Source organism: Aegilops tauschii, chromosome 2 (genome assembly GCF_002575655.3).
Source record: "Aegilops tauschii subsp. strangulata cultivar AL8/78 chromosome 2, Aet v6.0, whole genome shotgun sequence".
Lineage (NCBI taxonomy): Eukaryota > Viridiplantae > Streptophyta > Magnoliopsida > Poales > Poaceae > Aegilops > Aegilops tauschii.
In genome coordinates this window covers 567361059-567378321 of record NC_053036.3, presented here as the reverse complement: position 1 = coordinate 567378321, position 17263 = coordinate 567361059, and the positions used below count along the sequence as shown (strand labels likewise).

At 42.7% G+C, this 17263-nt stretch overlaps 1 protein-coding gene across 6 annotated transcripts; it reads right to left on the bottom strand.

The window, feature by feature from the left end:
* Nucleotides 1-720: 720 nt before the first annotated feature.
* Nucleotides 721-13929, bottom strand: LOC109752959 (imidazoleglycerol-phosphate dehydratase 1, chloroplastic). 6 transcript variants are annotated; one of them, XM_073509008.1, is made up of 9 exons: nucleotides 13849-13929; nucleotides 5744-6176; nucleotides 5489-5616; nucleotides 3939-4043; nucleotides 3324-3416; nucleotides 1993-2067; nucleotides 1647-1709; nucleotides 1397-1506; nucleotides 721-1121 (listed from the first exon to the last, which is right to left on the bottom strand). In XM_073509008.1, the coding sequence occupies exons 2-9, from the start codon at nucleotides 5949-5951 to the stop codon at nucleotides 1094-1096; spliced, it is 810 nt and encodes a 269-aa protein (XP_073365109.1). In that variant the 5' UTR covers nucleotides 5952-6176; nucleotides 13849-13929; the 3' UTR covers nucleotides 721-1093. The 6 variants fall into 6 exon arrangements, with proteins under 6 accessions (XP_073365109.1, XP_020167475.1, XP_020167474.1 ...); XM_020311886.4 differs by lacking the exon at nucleotides 13849-13929 and having other exon boundaries at nucleotides 5744-6244; XM_020311885.4 differs by lacking the exon at nucleotides 13849-13929 and having other exon boundaries at nucleotides 721-1318; nucleotides 5744-6209.
* Between the last annotated feature and the right edge of the window lie 3334 nt (nucleotides 13930-17263).

The following is a 17263-nucleotide window of genomic DNA, read 5'->3' as shown; positions in this document are numbered from 1 at the left end:
CACCACCGGAGAATTTTTTGAAACTTAATGTTGATGCAGCAGTGAGTAGGGGAGGAAACCATGGAACGGTGGGTACAATCTGCAGAAACAGCGAAGGTACTTTCCTTGGCGCGTCGGCCTATGTTTTCAGAAATCAAAATGATGCAGCAACCCTTGACGCGCTGGCTATCAGGGAAGGCTTGGCTCTAGCTCAAGATCTGAACTTGAACCGTGTACATCTAGCTTCAGATTGCCAAGGTGTTGTGTCAGAAATCAAGAAGGGGAGTGGATCAGCCTACGGAGCTATTATCGAAGAGATCAAGATGACGGCTACGTCTTTTACTTCATGTAATATAGTTCATGAATTTAGGAGCTCCAATAAGGAGGCTCACAATTTAGCGAAGCATGCTTTAAAGTTAGGGCCTGGTCGTCATGTTTGGCTAGGCCAGCCAGAGGGAATTCCTTTCGTCCCTGTAAACATTGTGATGGTTTGAAATAAAAGCTTCGCGAGATTGCCTCAAAAAAAAATCTACTACTAGTATATAGTACTATCATCAGCCCTAAGAAAAGAAAAGCTAACCTATTTGCTGACAGTTCAAGGCCAATCAAGCTCAAAGATGGACCTCGGACTAAACCAAACAGGCACTACGGCGCACGTGGCGAGCTCAAGCGTACCATACCATCGACTAGGCAGTCATCATCACCAGATGAAGATTGATCGCCTGGAGTGCAAAAGGCACAGAGATTATTATTCTATTTCATTTCACTCTTTTGAATGGCCAAACCATTATTACAGGCGCAACACCGCGCAAACCAATGCTGAATCCATATATCAGAGGTAATAACTTTCAGAATGTCAAGCCGTCTGCAGCTTTTACATCTTCAGATGTAAGTGTTGTCCAGCAAAACTGCAGTAGCGAGCAGATACAGTATGCCAATGGTAGTAAGATAAACAAACCCTGACAACAGGATAACAAGCAATTTCCATGCTGTTCTTGTTCCAAACCCCGCGGACTGCAAGTCCAAGTAGCAGCAGAGACATAGCAGGCGACCGCCCATGTGTTTCTTTGAGGGCGAATAGCGTGCGTCCAGTTTTCGATCTTGCATTGCAACACTAAGACCTTGACAGAACACCTTTTGAGCTGCGATTAGTTCGAGCAAGACACACTCAGGGATGACGATGCATGAAAAATCATTACAGATTAAACATTGTTATTAAGGTGCATTACATTCTGGTTCCGGTCTACTGTATCATCTAATATATTGGGCACCGACAAGCAACAGCAGGTTGGTGTTTCTTTTCTCTTTTTCTCCAGAATTTTGTGGGAGGCAATAGTTTCTGAAAAAACTATTAAATGGCTAGCATTCACTGTACAGATTGCCCTGAACAATATTTGCAGTGAGTGAGGACACAAACCTTGGGATAGTGCCCTGGCGGCGTAAGTCATATTCCGTTGCTTGTCGAAGCGCCCTGGCAAATGCTTTGAAAGTTGCCTCGATAATATGGTGTGAGTTGTTTCCCGCAAGCTTGTAAAGGAAAAAAAAAGAGTAAGTTCAGGGTTATGTAGGTTATTCACTTAACAGGGGTGAAAACAGTTATACTGACTCATATGTCATTGACCCAAAGGTTAGGAAGAGGATTTCTTTGAAACTGAAGCAACATATACCTGACGGATGTGAAGCGTCATGCCAGATGTATTCACAAGGGACTGGAAGAAATGCTCAACTAGCTGTCATAAAAATAATTAAATTATTGTTTGCTAAGTTGATAGTAGCGACATACAGTGTAAAAAGATCTCATCACCCTAACTCAAAATATGACCAACAGATATTGCAAAGATCTGTCAGAAATACCGTCTGGGGGAAGGAACAATCGAATTTAACAAAACTGAAAGTAGAAATGTAATCTAAAGTAAACTTGAACTGAATAAGTCATATTTTGGCAATGAAGATAATTATAATCCTGACATAAGTAAGACAATTGAAAATAGCTGTCAAAATTTTACAAATTACCTGTGTGTCATATGTGCCAACTCTTTCGGTAGGAATGCTTAAGCCGCAGCTCAAATGAGGTCGACCAGATAGATCCTGGATACAGGAGGAAAAAGAATGACTGGCAGACATCTAAGCTCAACAAGGCACAGTTTAACTATTCAGTAGATATTTGTATACACACCATGACAAAAATGTCTGTTGAACAAAAATTAGGTAACCCAAAATTAAGATATGATAGAGTAAAATAATTGCAACTTTCTTGCTATCATTCAAGTCTTCGGGAGAATATCATACGGAAACCAATATTCAATGAAAACTTTGTGGAAACCATATTTTAGGCCCCGTTCGGTTCACGGGTGCACTGCAGGAATTTTGCAGGTTTAGATCCCTCTGGTTTTATTTCCAACGCCGTTCTTTTCAAAGGAATCAGAGCGCTCATCCCGTAGGAAAGGTCTCCTATCCTGCACTTTTTACGGGAAACAAAACATCCACTCGAAGCAAAGGAACAACACTGGAAAAGCCGGCTCGCTCAGTTATCTCGCTATGGGCCGAACACCCCACTTTTTTTATTCCTCAGTTTTAAGATCCCTGTAGGTTTGCACTGCACAAGCCAACTCAATTCCTGTACTTTTTTAATTCCTCTGTTTTCTTTACCTACAGTCCGAACAGGCCCTTATAGTTTAAAAAAACTCTGGAAAAAATACGGGATGTTAAGATGGCGATGTTTTATTGCCACGCAAAATTTCAAGTTGAAACACATTACGAGATGTGAGCTATGAAAAGACAAATTCAGCCCTAAATAGTGACATTACTGTTCGGCACTATTCAACGCTGATTTTGTCTTTTTCATAGCTCACATCTCGTAATGTGATTCAACTTGAAATTTTGTGTGGCAATAAAACATCATCCTCTTAACATCCCGTATTTTTTTTCAGATTTTTTTGAAACTTCAAAACATCTTCTCGTGGTTTTCACCGGTTTCCACCAAATGTTGGTTTCCGTATGATATTCTCCCCAAGTATTCAACTTATGTTAGATGGATGAGTCAGAAAAACTATGACAAAAAGAAAGTAAAAGGACTAGCATTCCTGATAATAGTCCTCAAAAGTCAAAATCTGCATACATACCAGTCTGCCATAGCATGACATGCTCATGAAATAACAGAACAAAATTATTTTAACGCCTGGTCATTATCCAAGTTAAGAACCAGCCAAATGGAAGTCGTAATTCAGTTATGTGTTCGCAAAGGGTAAGAGGTTCATAAGCTCATAAATGCCAACATAGACATGCACCCTCCTGAACGGAGGTTGCATGCATAGTATCTAAATGCAGAAGATGGTCCTGCGTACCAGTATAACCTCAACTGCTGCCTCATCAAGTGGTGCTGTAAAATGCCCAAACCGGTTAATTCCTTTTCGGTCACCAAGTGCTTGAAGTAATGCCTAAAAGAAAATTCCAAAATAAGTCACCACAGTAAATTTCTGCCTATAAGATAGCAGAACATTAAACTTAGGATAGTTCAGAATCAGGTAAAGAACAGAAATATAGCGTGCAAATTTAACAGTGAGGTCAAAATGGATATCCCAACTTCTGGTTAAATAAATCCATATAACTGTTTCTAGAAGTACTAACGCCGAGTTAGAAAATAATAGTAGACTAGTAAGATGCCCGTGCATCGCACGGAACACCAAGATTGGGGGTGGACGGCGCCGACAGCGGCCATCACACCAGATTGTTCCATGGCCTTCTGGATGTGGTGGGGAAGAGATAAGGCTGATTGTGAGAGACAAGGAGTTGTTTGTAAATGTGAAAACAAGTGCGGACATCTTTTTGCAAAACTGCAGCAGTTTGCTTTGTATGTGTCAGATCTAGATCCGACGGCTATTGGTGAAAGATGGCAGCCACACCATCATCACCAACTCAGGTTTTTATAGAAGTAGAGAAAAGCAAAAAAGAAAAATCACCGTTCCAATTGCTAAAGCAATATCCTCATTTGAGTGATGATCATCAATGTGTGTGTCACCCGTCGCCTTCACGTATACATCAAACAGTCCATGAGATGCCAGTTGCTGTAAGTTGCAGACTGAAAGTTAATGCCTAGCTTTGACCAGAAGAAAAAACACTCACACGGCATTAGAACCTTCCACTGTCAAGCAGAAGATATACAAGGAACACAATACTGGACCATTCAGAGTGCATCAATCTGAAAACAGAAATACTTCTCAACAATAATTTTCTACTTGTGTTGGTTTTTGCTACGCTAGCACTTTACTGCAGTTGTGTTTCACGTATTGATTTCAGATGTAAGGGCTTGTCATCCACAGTGGCCATTGCTGTCAGTTTGTCACTGATGTGGAGTAACCAAAGCCTTACATTTCACACATTCAAACATTAGTTAATAAGAAGAGTAGTATTAACAATCTTTGCATGGAACACATCACCCTTGGGAAGGAAAATTCAAATAGGAATTCCCAACCCAATTGCTCAACACCACCTGTAACAAGTGCAACTCGAAAGGCAGCAGACTTTTCTACAGCAGGACCCCTTCAGGCTTAGTTGTGCATACATCACTTTTTCCCAATAATAACAGGATTGCACTAATTATGCTCTTAAACATCTAAAGTTAGCATGCCCTTCATATAGGCTTTTACCAACACAAATTCAGAACACTACTTGCCATTTTTGTCTGTTTATATCCATTTCGTGGGTTCGAGTTAAGATTTTGTTCCTTTTTATCTTCTTCACGCAGATGCAATAGAAATGACATTCTTGCTTCCAAAAAAACCCTAGGTGGGAAAAAAATGGCTACGCTTTTCTTTGGAAAAAATGGCACAGGGTGTCTAAAAAAATCCTGAATCCACAACTACTGCCATGAGGAGTAAACCATAATCACATCAAGCATGTGATCCAGGAACGGCATCCCTGTGCCATTGCTGTCAGTTTGTCACTGATGTGGAATAACAAAAAGCCTTACATTTCACACATACAAACATTAGTTAATAAGAAGGGAGTAACAATCTTCGCATGGATCACATCACCCTAAGGAAAGAAAAATCAAATAGGAATTCCCATCCTAATTGCTCAGAGCCACCTGGAACACGTGGAACTCACAAGGAAGCAGACTTTTCTACAGCAAGGACACCTTCAGGCTTAGTTGTGTATACATTTCTCCCAATAATAACTGGATTGTACTAATCATGCTCTTAAACATCTAAACTTAGCATGCCCTACATAAAGGCTTTGCTCAACACAAATTCAGAAGACTAGTCATTTTTATGTGCTTATCCATTTTGTGGGTTCGAGTTAAGGTATTGTTCAGTTTCGCATTTGGGTTGCACAGAAAGGGTACTTGTCTTCTTTTCACGCAGATGCAATAGATATCATATTCTTGCTTAAACAAACCTAGGCCAAAAAACAAAATAGCGACCCGCTTTTTGGAAAAATGGAAGATATATTAGGTACAAAAAAAATCCTAAATCCACAACTACTGACATGAGGAGTAAACCATACTCACATCAAGCATGTGATCCAAGAACGGTATCCCTGTGCTGGAGTTTGCAACACCAGTGCCGTCCAGGTTGATCTTGACATGCACATTTGTTTCCTTGGTTACCCGCTTGACCTCCCCCAACCTAGAAGACACTGAAAACAATGAACAGAATAAGAGATTAGCTAGTGGAGAAGCTGAACAACGATGACTTTGGCAATGATAACACAGGTACAAATCATGCACGAAGCAGCATAGCAAACAGAGTAGAAATCAAACCACCTGTGGACTCCTCAGGCGCCATCGGAGAGCCGTTCCCCCCGACGCCGCTGGCAGACATGACGGCAGACCTCAGGCGAAGCGATGACCCGTACGTCCGGGCGGGGAACGCGACCCCACCCCCGGACCCAACGGAGGGTTTGGGGAACGGAGAGGCCCGCGCGGAGTGTAGTCGGGGGAGCGATGGGGAGACGAACGGCGCGGTGGTCATCAGCGACTGCCCGCGGTGGGTGCGCGGGCGATGTCAAGGAAGCGAAATCGAGCAGGCGTGGGGTTGGGTTCGAGCTAGCGACTGGGAAATTCGGCGATGGCTGCACCGGAACTGGAGCTCGGATCGGACACGCTCGGCAACAGCGCGGCGGGGGTGGGGGTCGGCGTAGGGTCAGCGGCGGCGGAGTGAGGAGGGGCAGGGGTAGGGGGTCGGCAGCGGCAGCGCCTCCGGTGCGGGAGGAAAGGTCGCCAGAGACTTGAGTTGGGCCGGACGAGCTTGGGCCGTGTTGGGTCACGGTGTTCCTCTGAACGGAGACTTTTGGAACTTGGGCCGTGTTGGGTCACGGTGTCCTGGACAAATGAGCCAGTTGGGGATAGACATTTTCTCTCTTTTTATTCTCAAAAATAAAATAAAATACTCTCTCTCTCTCTCGGAAATAAATTATCTCTCTTTTATAATCCCTCCATCCCAAAATAAGTGTGCCAACTATTGTTTAACTTTGTATTAAATTTAGTACAAAGTTGAGACATTTATTTTTGAGATGGATGAAGTATAAAATTGAAAAGTTTTTGGTGTTTCAACTAACAGATTATGGCAATTTTGTGTGTGCAATGCGTCGCTTTCTCACCCTCGACGTGGATTGAGGGGTCACCGGCATCAATTGTAAGTTGGATGGTGGACAAAGTTCCCAAAGTTTTTAAAAAAAATCTGCGTCGCTTTCTAATAAAAATACCACCGTTTCTGAATACATGTACTGATTTAAAAATAGTAAGTAATTGCGATGGCGTCGGGTACAAGTAATGCGAAGCTGCATGATAACCAATGATGCGTAGGCGTATTCACGAGGGAACAGCTACGCGCAACCGTATCTACAGTACATTCATGATTACACCAATCAATCAAATACACTCACCGCTCCTCCAGCTCGAGCTCCAGGCTACAGCTTCTCCCGTCCTTTCCTTTCTTTCAACTCAATTGCGCCATTGAATTGAAGAAAGAAAAAGAAGAAGATCGGTCCGTCGACAGGGACGCCATTGAAGGAAGGCTCGCGCGATCGCATTCATTGCGAGCAGCTGCACCCAGCAGCAGCAGATAGACCAACGATGGATCCAGTCGCAATGGACAAATGGATTGGGTTGATGAACGTGCGTGTATTTTGTTCGATGCTCCAATCCTTCAACCGCAAGTACTAGTGGGGGACGTCCACGGCTGGCGCAATGTAAATGTCAACCGGGAACCAACCCCTGCATTGATTGGCGGCGAACCATTGATTGCCCGCGCCGGGCTTGTGTTTCAAGACACCACGGCGCTTTTTCCGCCTGCCCGATGGACCAAAGTAAACGGAGCATCTATGTTGTGCGTATGTGGACACGGATCGGTCAGGCCAACTCCACCGCACGACTTCAAACAGTTGAACGTCCGCTTTGTCCGGATTCAGTCTTGGGTCGGATAATAGGATCGTGCCTGGGCAGTTTTTGGGATGCGGTGGCCGTGCGCCCAACACGCGGACGCATCCTGGCCGCATCCTGTCCACGTACATTTTTCTTTGCAAGCCCTTAACTTTTTTTCATCGTTCATTTTGCTGAAATTTGAGATGGGCTTTAGGCCCATATAGCAATTTCTGAAAATCTCTAAGGACCCATGTGGGTTTATTGGCACTAGGTGGAGGTGGGAAGTTTAGTCCCACCCCGGAAGTGGAAGAGGAGTTGGACATCTTTATAAGGGATGTTCTTTCACATGCTATTGGAGCTTGAGAATAGAAGAGACCCTCGCGCGCTCCTCCTCCGCCGCCCGCCTCGAGTCAACTCGACGCGGGTTGCGGGATTGAGCCGAGCCGAGCTCACACCTACGCGCTTATTTTTGCCAATCACTAACGGAGAGTTTCTGACAGCTGGGCCACGATCTGAGATGTCAGATCATGGGCTGTCACGGACTCGGACGTGGGTCGAGCCCACGTCTCTCCACGCGGATGCGCCTATATAAGTGTGCGGTGTCTCCCAACCCTAGCTGCCACGAACAGATCTCATCTGCTCACGCGCACACCCACTGTCGTTCTCTTGCTGCTGCTACCGCCGGTGACTCCATCCCGTCCACCGCGTACACGGTCGACGGGAGAGCAGGTCTCTAAAACCCCGTCCCTCTGGTTCCTGTACGGGTGAGGGGCGAATAGGTTTTTGGGCAGTGACTACGCGACTGCTCACTTCCGATCCGCTACTTCCTCTACGCCCGCGTCGTCTTCGTCATCAACATGTCCACCGACGCCGAACGTGCTGCCGCCGAGAAAGCTGAAGCCGACAAGAAGGCCGCCGAGGACGCTTCAGCTGCCGCCACCGCCGCGGCTGCTTCTGCATGGCCTACTGGAGGGTATAACGCGGTTATCTCTCTCCTGATTATTTCCATATTTGCAGTACTAGCACTATGTGTAGATCTATCTACTGTTAGCGTAGTACGTGCTTGTTTAGATCAGTATTAGTATGTCGTTAATTATGTCAATGCCATGCTAGTCATTTATTTATGGATTAAATTAGTCGAAAAATTGCCTATTTACTCAGCAATCCAAAAACCTATTATGTGTAGGAATTTTTCGGCAAGTGGCTTTGCCGCTGCACTGAAACCGGATAAGTTTACCGATACATATTTTAAGCGTTGGCAGACTAAGACCACTTTATGGCTCACGGCTATGAACGTGTTCTGGGTCACCGGTGTCTCCACGGGAACGATTGCTCCTGAACAGGAGAAGGCGTTCAAGGAGGCCACCGTTGTGTTTCTTGGAGCAGTTCTTAGCGTGATCGGATATAAACTGGTCGACGCATATTTACATGTGCATGTCGCCAATGACTTGTGGGAGGCGCTCGAATCTAAGTTCGGGGCCGCCGATGCCGGGAGCGAGATGTATATTATAGAGCAGTTCGACGATTACAAGATGGTTGAAAACCGTCCTGTATTGGAGCAGGCTCATGAGATAATATGCATTGTTAAGGAGCTTGAGCTTCTTAAGTGCGAGTTACCGGGCAAGTTTGTCGCGGGCTGCATAATCGCTAAGCTCCCTAATTCCTGGAGGAACTTTGCCACCACTCTGAAACATCAGAGGCGTGAATTCTCTGTGGAGCATGTCATTGGCCATCTGAGTGTTGAGCAGAATTCAAGGGCAAAGGACTCGCACGGAAAAGGGGTCGAAGGAACTTCTATTGCCAACATGGTGAACCAGAGGAACCATAACTCCCACAAGCCCAAGGGAAAGAATGGTGTCCAACACAATACCGACTTTAAGAAGAAGGGTAAGAAGACCTTCAAGAAGAACAAGAAGGACGAGGGCTGCTTTACTTGTGGTTCGGTTGAACATTGGGCCAACAAGTGCCCAAACAAGTACAAGAAGTCAGGACAAGACTCCAAGTCTGTCAACATGATTGTGGCAAGAGAATGGTGCATCTGGGTACGGTAATTTATTTACTGTTTTTTCAGTGTTTCAGCCTACCGATTGGTGGGTGGACACAGGTGCAGGTGTTCATGTGTGTGCTGACATTTCATTGTTCACTTCTTACCAGGTCACAGGCCACGGGTCCGTATTGATGGGGAATGACGCGAGTGCTTCTGTTCATGGTGTTGGCACGGTCGATCTGAAGTTTACTTCAGGAAGGATCATGCAGCTGAAGAACGTGCAGCATGTCCCCGCCATCAAGAAGAACCTCGTTAGTGGCTCCCTTCTATGTAGAGAAGGGTTTAAGTTGGTTTTCGAGTCTAATAAATTAGTTGTTATGAAATATGGACTCTTTGTTGGAAAAGGTTATGAGAGCGGAGGGATGTTCCGCCTTTTCCTCGCAGATTTCTGTAATAAAGTCGTGAACCATATTCATTCAAATGTTAATGAATCTGAAGTTTGGCATTCACGTCTTTGTCACATTAGTTTCGGTGTTATGACGCGGCTAGCTAAGTTGGATTTAATCCTGAGTTTCACTTTAGCCAAAGGTTCTAAGTGCCTTTCATGTGTGCAAGCTAAGCAACCTCGCAGGCCTCACAAGGCCGCGGAGGAGAGACACTTGGCACCATTAGAACTCATACATTCTGATCTTTGTGAGATGAATGGTGTGTTGACTAAAGGTGGAAAGAAATACTTCATGACAATGATAGATGATTCCACTAGATATTGCTATGTGTATCTGTTAAATACTAAAGATGAGGCTCCACACTACTTTAGAATCTATAAGGCAGAAGTTGAGAATCAACTTGAAAAGAAATTAAACGAGTCCGATCAGATCGTGGTGGAGAGTACTTCTCGAGTGAGTTTGATTCTTTTTGTGCGGAACACGGCATTATTCATGAGAGGACGCCTCCCTATTCACCCCAGTCAAATGGGGTTGCTGAGCGGAAAAATTGTACTCTAACTGATTTGGTTAACGCCATGTTAGATACATCGGGTTTATCCAAGGCATGGTGGGGGGAGGCTATATTGACGGCATGTCATGTCCTGAATAAAGTTCCAACAAAGGATAATGAGATTACTCCCTATGAGAAATGGGCGAAGAGAAGGACAACACTCTCGTACTTGCGCACTTGGGGCTGTTTGGCGAAAGTCAATGTACCGATCCCCAAAAAGCGTAACCTTGGACCCAAGACTGTGGACTGCGTTAATTTGGGCTACGCTAAGAACAACGTTGGCTATAGATTTCTAGTAGTGAAATCTGAGGTACCTGATCATAAGGTCGGTACAATTATGGAGTCTAAGGATGCTACATTCTTCGAGGATATTTTTCCTATGAGAGATATGCAAAGCACTTCTAGACAGGAATCTGAGGAGACTCCTGAACCTGCCATTCCTATGGAATATTATGAACAAACACATGATGAAAATCCTGAGGAGGAAGACGAGGAAACCCTTGGTAGGGGCAAGAGACAAAGGACTGCAAAGACCTTTGGTGATGATTTCTTCGTGTACCTCGTGGATGATACTCCCACTTCTATTTCAGAAGCGTATGTGCTACCTCTTGAGCATGTGTTGGTTTTCCCTTGAAGAGGAAAGGGTGATGCAGCAAAGTAGCGTAAGTATTTCCCTCATTGCAATCATGCTTTTTATTCAAAGATCTATCGTGAATCACTTCACAAAGTGCTTTATCACAATTTTCAGATTCACGAATTTCAAGCAAAACTTCATAAAGATAATCTAGTGCACAAAACTCACTAGCAATTGGTTCAACACAATTGGATCTCTTAAAAAGATTAGCAAGCGGATGAGGATCCATAGATCTTAGGTTCTCTGTTTAGCAATAAATACATAATTATTCCAACCAAACGAGCAAACGAGCCAAGTAAGACATTAAGGCAAACGAAAAGACGAACAGAAGAAGGGCGAATAAAACGGCAAGGGTGAAGTGGGGGAGAGGAAAATGAGAGGCAAATGGCAAATAATGTTATGCGAGGGATAGGAGTTTTTGATGGGTACTTGGTATGTCTTGACTTGTGCGTAGACTCCCCGGCAACGGCGCCAGAAATCGGCACGTTGACGGGAGATCAAATCTTGACTTGACTTGGCGTAAACCTCCCCGGCAACGGCGGCAGAAATCCTTCTTGCTACCTCTTGAGCATGCGTTGGTTTTCCCTTGAAGAGGAAAGGGTGATGCAGCAAAGTAGCGTAAGTATTTCCCTCAGTTTTTGAGAACCAAGGTATCAATCAGTAGGAGGCCACACGCAAGTCCCTCGTACCTACACAAACAAATAAGAACCTTGCAACCAACATGATAAAGGGGTTGTCAATCCCTTCACGTCCACTTGCAAAAGTGAGATCTAATAGAGATGATAAGATAATATTTTTGGTATTTTTATGATAAAGATTGAAAGCAAAGATTGCAAAATATACGACGACAGAAATAGCTAGTTGACGGAAGATTAATATGATGGAAAATAGACCCGGGGGCCATAGGTTTCACTAGTGGCTTCTCTCAAGATAGCATAAGTATTACGGTGGGTGAACAAATTACTGTCGAGCAATTGATAGAAAAGTGCATAATTATGAGAATATCTAGGCATGATCATGTATGTAGGCATCACGTCCGCAACAAGTAGACCAACTCCTGCCTGCATCTACTACTATTACTCCACACATCGACCGCTATCCAGCATGCATCTAGAGTATAAAGTTCATAAGAACAGAGTAACACATTAAGCAAGATGACATGATGTAGAGGGATAAACTCAAGCAATATGATATAAACCCCATCTTTTTATCCTCGATGGCAACAATACAATACGTGTCGTTTCCCCTTCTGTCACTGGGATCGAGCAACACAAGATTGAACCCAAAGCTAAGCACTTCTCCCATTGCAAGAAAGATCAATCTAGTAGGCCAAACCAAACTAATAATTCGAAGAGACTTGCAAAGATAACCAATCATACATAAAAGAATTCAGAGAAGATTCAAATATTGTTCATAGATAATCTTGATCATAAACCCACAATTCATCGGATCTCGACAAACACACCACAAAAAGAGTTACACCGAATAGATCTCCAAGAAGATCGAGGAGAACTTTGTATTGAGATCCAAAGAGAGAGAAGAAGTCATCTAGCTAATAACTATGGACCCGAAGATCAGTGGTAAACTACTCACACATCATCGGAGAGGCTATGGTGTTGATGTAGAAGCCCTTCGTGATCGATTCCCCATCCGGCGGAGCGCCGGAAAAGGCCCAAAGATGGGATCTCACGGGTACAGAAGGTTGCGGCGGTGGAAATAGGGTTTCGTGGTGCTCCTGGATGGTTTCGGGGTACGTAGGTATATATAGGAGGAAGAAGTAGGTCGGTGGAGCCACGAGGGGCCCACGAGGGTGGGGGGCGCGCCCAGGGGGCAGGCGCACCTCCCTGCCTCGTGGCCTCCTCGTTGGTTTCTTGACGTCCACCCCAAGTCCTCTGGATCAAGGATGTTCAAAAAATCACGCTCCCGAAGGTTTCATTCCGTTTGGACTCCGTTTGGTATTCCTTTTCTGCGAAACACTGAAATAGGCAAAAAAAACAGCAATTTGCACTGGGCCTTGGGTTAGTAGGTTAGTCCCAAAAATAATATAAAAGTGTATAATAAAGCCCATTAAACATCCAAAACAGAATATATAATAGCATGGAGCAATCAAAAATTATAGATACGTTGGAGACGTATCAAGCATCCCCAAGCTTAATTCCTGCTCGTCCTCGAGTAGGTAAATGATAAAAACAGAATTTTTGATGTGGAATGCTACTTAGCATATTCTTCAATGTAATCTTCTTTATTGTGGAATGAATGTTCAGATTCGAAAGATTCGAGATAAAAGTTTAATATTGACATAAAAATAATAATACTTCAAGCATACAAACTAAGCAATCATGTCTTCTCAAAATAACATGGCCAAAGAAAGTTCATCCCTACAAAATCATATAGTTTGGTCATGCTTCATTTTCGTCACACAAGATGCTGTCATCAGGCACAACCCCGATGACAAGCCAAGCAATTGTTTCATACTTTAGTAATCTCAAACTTTTTTTCAACTTTCACGCAATACATGAGCATGAGCCATGGATATAGCACTATGGGTGGAATAGAATCTAATGATGGGGGTTGTGTGGAGAAGATAAAAAAGGAGAAAGTCTCACATTGACGCGGCTAATCAATGGGCTAGGGGGATGCCCATCAATTGATGTCAATGCAAGGAGTAGGGATTGCCATGCAACGGATGCACTAGAGCTATAAATGTATGAAAGCTCAACAAAAGAAACTAAGTGGGTGTGCATCCAACTTGCTTGCTCACGAAGACCTAGGGCATTTGAGGAAGCCCATTGTTGGAATATACAAGCCAAGTTCTATAATGAAAAATTCCCACTAGTATATGAAAGTGAAAAAACAAGAGACTCTCTATCATAAAGATCATGGTGCTACTTTGAAGCACAAGTGTGGAAAAAGGATAGTAGCATTGTCCCATTTTATTTCTCTTTTTTTTTTTCTTTTTTTCCTTTTTTTGGGCCTTACCTTTTTTATTTGGCCTTTCTCTTTTTTTGGGGGACAATGCTCTATAAATGATGATCATCACACTTCTATTCATTTACAACTCAATGATTACAACTCGATACTAGAACAAAATATGACTCTATATGAATGCCTCCGGCGGTGTACCGGGATGGGCAATGAATCAAGAGTGACATGTATGAAATAATATGCATGGTGGCTTTGCCACAAATACGATGTCAACTACATGATCATGCAAGGCAATATGACAATGATGAAGCGCGTCATAATAAACGGAACGGTGGAAATTTGCATGGCAATATATCTCGGAATGGCTATGGAAATGCCATAATAGGTAGGTATGGTGGCTGTTTTGAGGAAGATATAAGGAGGTTTATGTGTGATAGAGCGTATCGTATCACGGGGTTTGGATGCACCGGAGAAGTTTGCACCAACTCTCAAGGTGAGAAAGGGCAATGCACGGTACCGAAGAGGCTAGCAATGATGGAAGTTTGAGAGTGCGTATAATCCATGGACTCAACATTAGTCATAAAGAACTCACATACTTATTGCAAAAATCTACAAGCCATCAAAAACCAAGAACTACGCGCATGCTCCTAGGGGGATAGATTGGTAGGAAAAGACCATCGCTCGTCCCCGACCGCCACTCAGAAGGATGACAATCAAAGAACACCTCATGTTTCAAATTTGTTACACAACGTTTACCATACGTGCATGCTACAGGACTTGTAAACTTCAACACAAGTATTTCTCAAATTCACAACTACTCAACTAGCACAACTTTAATATCACTATCTCCATATCTCAAAACAATCATCAAGTATCAAACTTCTCTTAATATTCAACGCACTTATATGAAAGTTTTTATTATATCCATCTTGGATGCCTATCATATTAGGACTAATTTTGTAGCCAAAGCAAATTACCATGCTGTTCTAAAGGACTCTCAAAATAATATAAGTGAAGCATGAGAGATCAATAATTTCTATAAAATAAAACCACCACCGTGCACTAAAAGATATAAGCGAAGTACTAGAGCAAAATTGTTTAGCTCAAAAGACATAAGTGAAGCACAAAGAGTATTCTAATAAATTCCGAATAATGTGTGTATCTCCTAAAAGGTGTGTACAGCAAGGATGATTGTGATGAACTAAAAATCAAAGACTCAAATCATACAAGACGCTCCAAGCAAAACACATATCATGTGGTGAATAAAAATATAGCTCCAAGTAAAGTTACCGATGGACGAAGACAAAAGAGGGGATGCCTTCCGGGGCATCCCCAAGCTTAGGCTTTTTAGTTGTCCTTGGATTTGACCTTGGGGTGCCTTGGGCATCCCCAAGCTTAGGCTATTGCCAGTCCTTGTTCCATAATCCATCAAATCTTTACCCAAAACTTGAAAACTTCACAACACAAAACTTAACAGAAAATCTCGTGAGCTCCGTTAGCGAAAGAAAACAAAACACCACTTCAAGGTACTGTAATGAACTCATTCTTTATTTATATTGGTGTTAAACCTACTGTATTCCAACTTCTCTATGGTTCATAACCTCGGATACTAGCCATAGATTCATCAAAATAAGCAAACAACACACAAAAAACAGAATCTGTCAAAAACAGAACAGCCTGTAGTAATCTGTATCAAACGCATACTTCTGGAACTCAAAAAATTCTAAAATAAATTTCTGGACGTGAGGAATTTATCTATTAATCATCTGCAAAAATAATCAACTAAATAGCACTCTCCACTAAAAAGTTGTAGCTATTCTAGTGAGCGCTAAAGTTTCTGTTTTTTACAGCAAGATCAAAAAGACTTCACCCAAGTCTTCCCAAAGGTTCTACTTGGCACAAACACTAATTAAAACACAAAAACACATCTAACCAGAGTCTAGATGAAATATTATTTGCTAAACAGCAAGGATAAATATTGGGTTGTCTCCCAACAAGCGTTTTTCTTTAAAGTCTTTTAGCTAGGCATTGAGGTTTCAATGATGCTCACATGAAAGACATCAATTGAAACATAAAAAGAGCATCATATAGCATGTGAAAAACACATCTAAGTCTAACATACTTCCTATTCATAGGCATGTTATAGGCAAACAAATTATCATAGCAAGCAAAAACTAGCATATGCAAGGAAGAGGAAAGAAACGATAGCAATCTCAACATGATGAGAGGTAATTTAGTAAGATAAAAATTTCTACAACCATATTTTCCTCTCTCATAATAATTACATGTAGGATCATAGACAAATTCAACAAAATAGCTATCATATAACATATTCTCAACACGATCCTCATGCATGCAAAGTTGACACTCTTCCAAAATAGTGGATTATCATTAACTAAAGTCATGACCTCTCCAGACCCACTTTTATCAAAAATACCATAAGATTGAACATTCTCCAAATATGTGGGATCTAAAGTTGACACTCTTCCAAACCCACTTTCAATATTATTGCAAACATTACTATCAATCTCATATTCATCATGGGGCTTAAATAAATTTTCAAGGTCGTAAGAAGAATCACCCCAATCATGATCATTGCAACAAGTAGTGGACATAGCAAAACTAGCATCCCCAAGCTTAGGGTTTTGCATATTATTAGCACAATTGACATTAATAGAATTTATAATATCATCATTGCGATCGCTTTTTATTCGAAGATCTACCGTGAATTGCTTCACAAAGTGCTTTATCACAACTTCCATATTCACAAATTTCAAGCAAAACTTCATAAAGATAATCTAGTGCACAAAACTCACTAGCAATTGGTTCAACACAATTGGATCTCTTAAAAAGATTAGCAAGCGGATGAGGATCAATAGATCTTAGGTTCTCTGTTTAGCAATAAATACACAATTATTCCAACCAAACGAGCAAACGAGCCAAGTAAGACATTAAGGCAAACGAAAAGACGAACAGAAGAAGGGCGAATAAAACGGCAAGGGTGAAGTGGGGGAGAGGAAAATGAGAGGCAAATGGCAAATAATGTAATGCGAGGGATAAGAGTTTGTGATGGGTACTTGGTATGTCTTGACTTGTGCGTAGACTCCCCGGCAACGGCGTCAAAAATCGGCACGTTGACGGGAGATCAAATCTTGACTTGACTTGGCGTAAACCTCCCCGGCAACGGCGGCAGAAATCCTTCTTGCTACCTCTTGAGCATGCGTTGGTTTTCCCTTGAAGAGGAAAGGGTGATGCAGCAAAGTAGCGTAAGTATTTCCCTCAGTTTTTGAGAACCAAGGTATCAATCAGTAGGAGGCCACACGCAAGTCCCTCGTACCCAAACACATAAGAACCTTGCAACCAACGCGATAAAGGGGTT